Source organism: Ruditapes philippinarum, unplaced genomic scaffold, assembly GCF_026571515.1.
Source record: "Ruditapes philippinarum isolate M1 unplaced genomic scaffold, ASM2657151v2 ctg4221_1_1_1_1, whole genome shotgun sequence".
Taxonomy (NCBI): Eukaryota; Metazoa; Mollusca; class Bivalvia; order Venerida; family Veneridae; genus Ruditapes; species Ruditapes philippinarum.
Window position 1 is genome coordinate 153,104 of NW_026865215.1, and position 10,016 is coordinate 163,119.

Genomic DNA, 10,016 nt, shown 5'->3' on the forward strand with positions numbered 1-10,016 from the left:
GGAGGAGTAGTTGTATATGTAAATTGTAAATATCATAGTGTTCAAAGGCATGACCTTGATAGTGATATGCTTGAAGCCATCTGGCTTGAAATAAAGTGTTCTAAGCAAAAGCCATTCATATTTGGATATATCTACAGACCTCCATCTTCAAACTGTGCCTGGAATCAGGAATTTGAACAAATTTTAGAGCGGCTATATTCAGAAAACAAAGAGGTTATCATAACTGGTGACTTAAATTATAACATGAGTAATTTAGATTCAAATTCTACTTGGAGGAACACTATAAATGCATTCAATTTGACCCAGATGGTTGAGGAACCCACCAGAGTCACCCATCAAACTTCTTCCATCATTGACCATGTCTATACAAATATGCCATGTAACATAGTCGAAATACGTGTACCCCACATTAACCTTAGTGACCATTATCCAGTCTGCTTCACACGAAAACTGTCATCACAAAAGGACTCAGGACCCACACATAATATGATTAGATACAGAAATGTTAAAAAGTTTGATGAACAAAATTTTATCAATTCTCTAAAAGCACAGCCATGGTCTGTAATTGATATTTTTGATGACATAGATGATTCACTTGAATATTTTCTCAATCTATATAATGATTCACTAAACTCACATGCTCCTATAAAACAAAAAAGGGTAAAACATAAAAATCTACCAGACTGGTTTAATACTAAAATATCCAATGCTATGATGAAAAGAGACCATGCCAAAAGGTCTAATGATGAAGATTCCTTCAAATACTGCATGGAGAAATAAAACAAAATCACTTATAACAGATGCAAAAAAGTCATTTTATACAAATTCAATAAATAATAATCCTAACAACCCTAAAAAGCTATGGAAAAATCTAAAAGACATTTCAGGTAAATCATCCAAATCTCAAACTAACTTTATTGTTGACATATCAGGTAATCCTATACAGGACGCACACACCACTGCTGAATATTTCAATGATTTTTTTGCTAATGTATTTAAAAAAGCTCCAGAAAACTGTTCTATCCTTTCAAATGAAGACAAAACAACAATACACGAGTTCACCACTAAACACACAAGTGCAACTCCTTCCTTTCAGATTCCACAAATACAAGAAGAATTTGTCATCAAGCAACTCATATCCCTAGACTCAAATAAAGCAACAGGTTTGGATGACATAGGAGCAAAATTTTTAAAAATCTCAGCTGAAGTTATAGCAAAACCACTCACACAAATATTTAACCAAAGCATTTCAACATCTGCTTTCCCTACACTTTTCAAAAAAGCAAAGATTATACCAATTTTCAAAAAAGGGAACAAATCTGATGCAAATAACTATCGTCCTATTTCCATTCTCCCTGTTCTTTCCAAAGTACTAGAAAAACATGTCAGTAATCACCTTAAAACTTTTCTTGAAACAAATTCGTTATTGCATAAGACTCAATCAGGTTTCCGTTCAAATCATTCCTGTGAAACAGCATTAACATCTATCATTGACACTTGGATTTCTGCAATCAATGACAACAAACTTGTAGGCACTGTCTTTCTTGATCTAACTAAGGCCTTTGATTTACTTAATCATTCACTCTTAATGCAAAAGATGACACAATATCAGTTTGCAGGGGAAACACTTAACTGGTTTAAATCTTATCTCTCAAACAGAACTCAACAGGTCTCAATCTCTGGCAAATTATCAAGTGCCAAAGAAATATCATCTGGAGTCCCTCAGGGATCCATTCTTGGCCCCGCTCTATTCATTCTATATATAAATGATTTACCTTTAAACCTCCCAAATACATCTACTGACATGTTTGCAGACGATACAACTATCACCTCATTTGGATCATCTATTGACTCAGTCTACAGATCACTACAAAATAGCATTGACATCATCTACGACTGGTGTGCAAGAAACTCTATGCTACCAAATCCTCAAAAAACAAAAGCGATGATAATCTCCCCATCAAATATTATTTACAACACAATTAAATCAAGCAATGACTACATTTTGAAAATGCAGGAAAATGACATTGAATTTACTAACTCTGAAAAATTACTAGGAATTCACGTGGATCATAGATTATCATGGAACTGTCAAATTGAACATCTGATTAAAAAATGCAATTCATTACTGTATCTTCTACTTCGTATTAAACAATACCTAAACAAACAAATGAGAATAGTTTTTTATAATGCATACATATTGCCACACCTAGATTACTGCTGCACTATTTGGGGAAATTGTAATGATGAATTACTGAACAGCTTATACAAATTTCAAAAGAGAGCCGCACGTATTATACTTGATGCAGACATTGATACACCCTCAGATATATTGTTTCATGAATTGAATTGGTTAAAAATACATGACCGCATACATTATAAAAAGTCAATTCTTGTTTACAAATCCCTTAACAATCTATTGCCACATTATATGTCTGATTTATTTTCGCATACAAATCACACAACTCTTAGATCACACACTCAACAGACACTACATATACCCAAACCTAGACTAGAGTTTTGCAGAAAAGCTCTTGCATACTCTGGGCCTAAAATCTGGAACAAATTACCATTACACATCAGGCAATCAAACAGTCTTGCAGAATTCAAAAAAACATACTTAACATGGTGGTTCTCTGGTGGAAACCTCTGCTTAAATGCAATGTAAATATTTGTTTGAATATTTGTTTGAATATGTTTGTTTTATATATATGTTAATTTTCACTTTTGATAACATTTGTATACCAGTATATTATCAACACATGTCTTTTGTTGTTTAAGGTTGATCTCACATATTTCAATGTTGAATGTATAATAATGAAATCAACTTGTGTAGTTATTTATTCTCTTATTGATGTATTTTATTTTATAAATTGTTTTGTACATTGTTGAGGCTCACAGGGAAGACTGGGCTTGCCCAACTGTGTTGCCTCATTAAATAAAGTCGTTACTTACTTACTTACTTACTTACTTACTTACTATATTCCTTTCATACTTTGTATCGGTCAGGAGAAGTACTCGTAATAGCTACGTGTAATTGACGTTGACGTCGCACATGTCAATAAAAGAGAACTTGTATCTAACAACACTGAAGAGAAGTATGGGGCAATAATTTTTGCAAGTGAATTACATTAATCAACAACAATTCAGTATTTATTCATGGATATAATTATTAGGCATGTTTTCACGTATTGCACAGGCACTGGTTACTAAACAAAGCTAATCTAAGTTTCAAGAAGATGATTAACAACCGCGCTAAAATACATGTAAATATCTTATGTAATCTAAATACTAATAAGCGACTAAATTAGCATTAATTAGATAATGCTGGTTCTTGTGAAATGCTATTTTTTGTCCATTACATGTATCAAACTGGTTATAACATGTGGTGAAGTCACAATTCAAATCTGAAATTTAGTTTGCTTCCGGCCATTTTTTGTTTGTATAGTTCGTCAAACTGTTCATTCTGTGCTACTGTAAAATAGTTCTTCCAGTCACCGACAACACCTGTAAAAGAAAAAGATTAATTTAAAAAGTGTTGATATCCATGAACTGGATTAAAGAATGCCCGCACGTCAACTCGTGACATATTGACCAATGTTCAGTTCAGATATTCATTAAAGAAATGTGTGAAACTATTTCAGCATACAGAGTTCTTTTTTGGTCGTCCTCTCAAAAAACTGCGATTTAAATATTTTTTGGCAGCTATCTTGGGTGCCATATTTGATTTCTAGGACTGTTTAGTATCCAATAGATCGCAACTTTTCGGTCCTTTCCGTCGGTCAATAATAGCCGAAAATGTTCCGATTAGGATCCCATCCCTTTGTTGAATTTACATTGAAGCTGCTACATCAGAATGTACTTCTAGTATTGATTCATTAATTATTAGCTTATTTATATTCTTTAATCGATCACAGGTGTAATAATCAGAAAATGATGTAAAAAACAAATAAGAAGCTTTTATAAATACGGTTGCGTCTATAGCTTTTTAAAAAATCAAAACGGGGGAAAAAACAGAATCCCGAAAGAACATTGCAGGCTCGTTTGAATGAGCCTGTTCATGGACGGTACTGGTAAGTGCAAGTTAGCGTGCACGCCCCTTGCACCATATTAAGCAGAACATGAAATGGTGTAATTTTGTATTTAGAAACAACCGCAGATGTGTTCATACGGAAACACATTTAGACTTGCTCTAACTTTTGATTCGATGCCTTCTGAGTACCCTGCTAGCGTGGCTTGGTTGTGGCGGGTTGTGTTCTGTCTGCGTCACCTAGCCTTGTTGATTTTTGTTATCAACTATTGTTGATGTTATCAACTATTGTTGCTGTTACAATGACATAAAAAATTGAAAATATGAAACTACATTATCGGTTTTTACTCCAATAGATGAAATTGTACCTTTTCGGTAAAAGTTTGGCTGCTTGTTAACCCAGACATTCGTCCAGAACTCATTCTCCAATCCTTTCTTATCCTTTTGCATATTTTCAAACTGACACTTTTTGGCAATATTTTGACACAGTTCTGCTGATACTGGTAATTCTAAAAAACCAGCAAGTTTTTTCACCTCTCGGCAAAGGTCCTGGAAATAATACAGATGGGTTGCTATAACGCCAGTTATAATGGTTATAATTAATAAAGAGATACTAGCACTGCTTGCGTTAGACATTTCTAGATCTATCGAGAACATAAATAGTATACAGTACATAGTTAGCAACATGGTCCTTTTTTTACAAAAGTATCTTGTTATACTTCAATTAAATATCTATAATGTTATACTTCAATTAAATATCTAGTGAAGGTAAAACTGGTTGCTAACCTCTTTCATGTCTTCATAATACATTAGGTGTATAGGGTAGTCAGGATTTTCTTCCATCGCTTTCTCCCAATCTCTGACGTAGTCAAACCATGAATTGACATCGACTGAAATGTTAAAAACTATATTTAGAACACATTTGTCAACTCATGTTAATCGTATGTAAAAAATATGTATATGGGTGGGATTCTCCGACCACTTCTATAATAATTGCCTTAAACATTAACATGTACTCAGTAAAAGAGTATATTCTAAAATATTTGGAAGCGTCTCTATTAAGGCGAACATTTTTATTATTTATTTGAAGATTTATTTCTTGACTAGCAGGATTAATTGAGACACTTTCAGCTGTTTAATAATAGGGTGCTTTTGAGTATTCATTTTCGTGCTAAATACGGTTCAAGAAAATAAACAACTTTCTGCTTTATCACAAAAATGAAATAAATCGTTAATTGCACCAAATATATTCATCTTTAGAAAGCCAAAAGTTTAAAACATAAAGAAGCAGCAAATTGCCTACCATTCCCTTCAAGAAATAAAGGTAACCATTCACTCCACGTTCCATTGTAATTATACAAAGATTTTAATTTAAGATGATGATGAAAATGTGAGACTGCCACATCCTTTGGATTGCGATGAACAAGAACGATCTTAGTCTTTTTTCGGACCATGTCTTTCGGTAAATCATTGAACCGGAAGTGGGTGTTAAGAACTCTTGGAGACGCAAGTGACGTCAGATCGTCTGAAGAAATGGCTTCGATCATATTCATTTGCTTTATTGTTGGAACAGTTTCAGCGTTTCCGTTGCAAAGCATAGATATTATCTCCCAGGTCCAATGTGTACCTGTTTAAATGAATATTACTTTATGCTTATCTAAATAAAGTAATACAAGAAAATATGTACGTAAAGTAGGGTATATAACCGTTTGATTATTCTCTTTTCAAGATTCTTAACAAATTGTGTAGAAGATGGAATTCAATGAATTACTTTACACTGTATAGTTTCACTTTATTTTTTAAAGCAAGGCAACCTAAGTGTTAGTTCGATTGTGTTGGAAGCCATACCCTCGAATCCGTTCCTGGAACCAACCTGTACCAGTAAAGTTTCTTGTTCAAGGAAACAACAGCTTGCCTCTGAGACACGCCGCCTCTGCATTTTTGTATATTCATGATATTTTAACATGAACAATTTTGGCTACATGTACCTGACTTAGCATATGTAACAAGAAGGATGTCGTCATCTCGTGCTTTAGCCTCTTTCGCCACTTGGACGACGTGATCCTGGTCTACACCCTCAACATACGGGTACCTGACACCGTTAATCTCCATAAACTGAATCGGATTCCCTCCGCCATCTTTGTAAATCTTCAACGGCATTCTGTGTAGCAATCGACAAGTAGTATAATAAACTCAATTGGTGGAGCTCTGAAAACAACATAAGCAGTCAATCTTTTTCGGATATCACTCTGGATTTACTTGTGTTTGCATCAGCTCTGGAAAATATCACCATGTGAGATGATACATGAGACAAACGTGCAGAATAAAAATATGAGTTTTTGTATTATGTATGAATATATGCTGTGAAAAGTAAGCGAAACACAACGGCACGCAACTTAATTTGCTATGTATTAATGTTCATCTGCATTGCAGTTCAGAAATTGAACGAGTTATAACACAGGAATAGTAACTTAAAATATTTTTTTTGAAACGCAAAATTGTGTGTTTTATTTGGGCTTAAGACTGATTTCAGACTAAGGACTTTCTATGGAACGCATTCCATGGCTTTTGAAATATTCTTATGTTAGGTACGTCCTATAGTATAGGACTTGAGATAACTTGACCAAATTTACAACCTTATACAGGTATATTCGAGCTAAATAATCCGGCCAATGTTAGATTCTTAAAAGCACATATTCTGATTCTTAACATAGCATACATTGTATTTTATAGGCACATATATTTCTAAATTTGTTCAAGTTCCTACAGCCAATGTCGTAAAGTAAAGACAATAAATAATTGATTTGACATATTTGCAAGCAATCTCGTTTTAAACATGACCTCACTTGTTTAAACTAGGTTAAAGGTAACAGTTTAAAATTAATCTTATTTGAGTTAAAAAAAACTGCATGTATAATATACATGTATATATAATAATGGAAATATTTTGTTGTCATAAAGTTTATATATAATGTATTAAATGATATTGATGTTCGTTGTCTAACAGGGCATCGTCTTAATTGAGCCGCGTCACGACAAAACCACCATAGTGGGTTTGCGACCAGCATGGATCCAGACCAGCCTGCGCATCCGCGCAGTCTGATCAGGATCCATGCTTTTCGCTTACTAACTCTATTACAAGTAGAGAAACTGATAGCGATTAGCATGGATCCTGATCAGACTGCAATGATGCGCAGGCTGGTCCGGATCCATGCTGGTCGCAAACGCACTATGTTGGTTTTGTCGTGACGCGGCTCAATTGAATTTACTTCAAAATTAATAGTCTTAAACTTAAAAAAGACTAACAGACATGTCCGTTTAAAAAAAATAGTACCATACCTTGAAGTGTTAAATCAACGAATTTTACTCACTCGCGTTAAAAATTAAAACAAAACAACAGAGACGTATATAAGGCGTTGAATACCGAATATTTTTAAGGATATCTTTCAGCCATGACAAAGGTGGTATCGTGTACATGTATAGTGAACTACTTTAACTTAATAACTTTATAGTAGAGAGACTGAGAGCGTTGACCTCCTTGATTTACATGATTAAAATACGTTAAGTTTGACAATATTTAAGTTGGGAGATTTGCGATGTGGGATGGGGTGGTGGGGGGGGGGTTTCATACATCTTATATCAAGACATGAATATATAATTTCAAACATAATATGACTCCTGGTCGGAATTTAAAGTTTAAAATGATAATGTCGGTCATTTAAAAAGGATTTGTGATAAACAACACAATTATTTCCGAAATATGCAAACTAAACAAAAAGTACGTAGGAAGGTATATAATGAGTATATGTGCATGTACTTTAAATTTAAGTATCCGTTATTGTTTTTTATACTCGTACTTTACAGGCAAAATTAATGCAAGAGACCAGCTGGCCTTGTAACAATTTAAGTCATGCCAAAAACATGCGGGTTGCTCTAGTTTACATTCCGTTTTTGTAACATAGTTTTGTGCTTTGTTGCGCGGTTTTTACAGATTAAGTAATTTAGGAGTTGTTGCCCCTGTTAGGTGACCTTTTTTAAAAGACACTGGTACTAAATACATGTTATTCCTACATTATTTCTTAATGTTTTTAAACTTAAAAAACAATGAAAGCTATATATTTTGCTTTCATTACTGTAATATAAGTTTAGCCAAAAGAGATGTTAATTAAGGAAAAGGATAAATTAGCGGATTTGAAATTGAATTAAAATGTAAGTTTGAAATAACTTGCTAGCAACAGTTTGAGAATTTATGAGGAAGTATGCCCGATTGAATTTGTACAACAAATTACTTACTAACATAATTATGCATTTTTTAAACTGCTTAATATTTAATTTTAAAAAAAAACTATAACACCTTTAGCCTGTGTCAACCAAATGTGTTTTTAAAAATTTGAAAAGATGTTTAAATAAAAAAAATAAGAATTACAAAAATGTACAAAAATTATTTTATGAAAAAAAATTGAAAATTTTTCATTGCATAATAATTGCGTATGCTGATTTGGAACATAGTTGCTCTGCCTACTAAATCACAGAAATGTATGGTTTCTATTTACATGTAATGATTATTGTACAAATCCGGCATAGAAATTATGTTCTAAAATTTATATATATATAAGACTTGGTGTTTGCATACGCACTGAAATATACGAAAAAAATGTTTTCGCTATTATTAAATATCATCGTACAGTCAAAGCATAGAACAAATGTAAATAAAACAACACAGACGCACGCACGCACGCACAACATGTGCATCAGCGAAATCAAAACATCAACAAAAATTAAATAATACATTAAATCAAAGCACTGAAAGCACTGAAGTATACATTGCTTGATAATATAATCCATCTTTGTCATCAAGGCCATATTGATTTTAACCTACTAACTTAAAAAACAATAGAGGTCATCTTCTGACCATGGTCAATGTCCCAAACAAGTGACTCAGACCAATGCTTTTTTCTTCCAAAGTTATTAATGAGACAAGGAGAATGTGATGTTCCATCTGTGTATTGCTAGGCTAGCTGATAGATAAGCAATAAAGATATCATTTTTTAAACCACCGTTAAATGGACTGAAGTATAGAATATTGAAACATTAATATTGAGTCTTCAGTGATGCTATCAAATAAAAGACATGACCTGGTTTGAACTCTATACAAAGTCAATTAATTGAATCATCCGACAAGACTTAATTACTAAGTTATAGTTCATTCTTTTGTATAGATTTCCATGTTACAGATCTATGTACTGTACTTTGATGCATTGATATATATATTCTGGTATGTTGCATTCATATATACACATTAATTTTCAAAATGAATTACTTTACCGAAGCCAGGTGAAAAAAAAATCCGGTATACGCAGGTAAATTTTGTTACGGAGCCCCATGCTCATTTTGTAAAACATTTTAGGACAAATTTTATTGCATAAATGTATATCAGGAATTTTATAAATACAGTGTAGAAATAATTCATTCTTATATGAAGCTTCTGAATTCTACAGTTAAAATGCCCAATGGTCGCTCTGTATGAAGCTAAATCGTTACCCATTAGGTAATAAAACTAAGCATAGGTATTGAACATGCGACCATGGACTTCAAGTAACAGGACAAACATATAATATAACAGTCTACAATAGACAAGACAAGATAAAAAAGAAGCAACGAAGTTAAAAACAGAGCAATTTGAAAAAGTATAACTAAACAAACAAAAAACAAATACGGAAGAAAAAAGAAACATAATATTTAAATGAAAAAATAGAGCATGTGATTGAGGAACAATATTAATGGAATGTTGAAAAAAAAGAAAAAGAAAAATGTTACGTTATAGTACAGATGAATATCTGTAGTAAAATATGTGGCATAAAATATGATTTAATTTGCATTTGGTCTTCAATATGATGTCAACATACTAACACGTTAGATGTTATAATGGAAGATCATTTCATGACTAATTAAAACTAAAATACCTATCGGACAATCATATACTAAT

The 10,016-nt window shown here is 32.8% G+C and overlaps 1 protein-coding gene across 1 annotated transcript; it reads right to left on the bottom strand.

The window, feature by feature from the left end:
- Window positions 1–3,140: 3,140 nt before the first annotated feature.
- Window positions 3,141–7,491, bottom strand: LOC132728192 (sulfotransferase 1B1-like). The gene is made up of 6 exons (XM_060713829.1): window positions 7,370–7,491; window positions 6,019–6,191; window positions 5,334–5,657; window positions 4,817–4,920; window positions 4,399–4,579; window positions 3,141–3,507 (listed from the first exon to the last, which is right to left on the bottom strand). The coding sequence occupies exons 2-6, from the start codon at window positions 6,188–6,190 to the stop codon at window positions 3,395–3,397; spliced, it is 894 nt and encodes a 297-aa protein (XP_060569812.1). The 5' UTR covers window position 6,191; window positions 7,370–7,491; the 3' UTR covers window positions 3,141–3,394.
- Window positions 7,492–10,016: the final 2,525 nt, after the last annotated feature.

Excerpts from the sequence above, each read along its gene's own strand:
- LOC132728192 (XM_060713829.1), bottom strand. The coding sequence starts at position 6,190 with ATGCCGTTGAAGATTTACAAAGATGGCGGAGGGAATCCGATTCAGTTT. Across the intron at positions 5,658-6,018 it reads TGTTACATATGCTAAGTCAG|GTACACATTGGACCTGGGAG; the intron begins GTACATGTAGCC and ends TCATTTAAACAG. Across the intron at positions 3,508-4,398 it reads GCCAAACTTTTACCGAAAAG|GTGTTGTCGGTGACTGGAAG; the intron begins GTACAATTTCAT and ends TTTCTTTTACAG.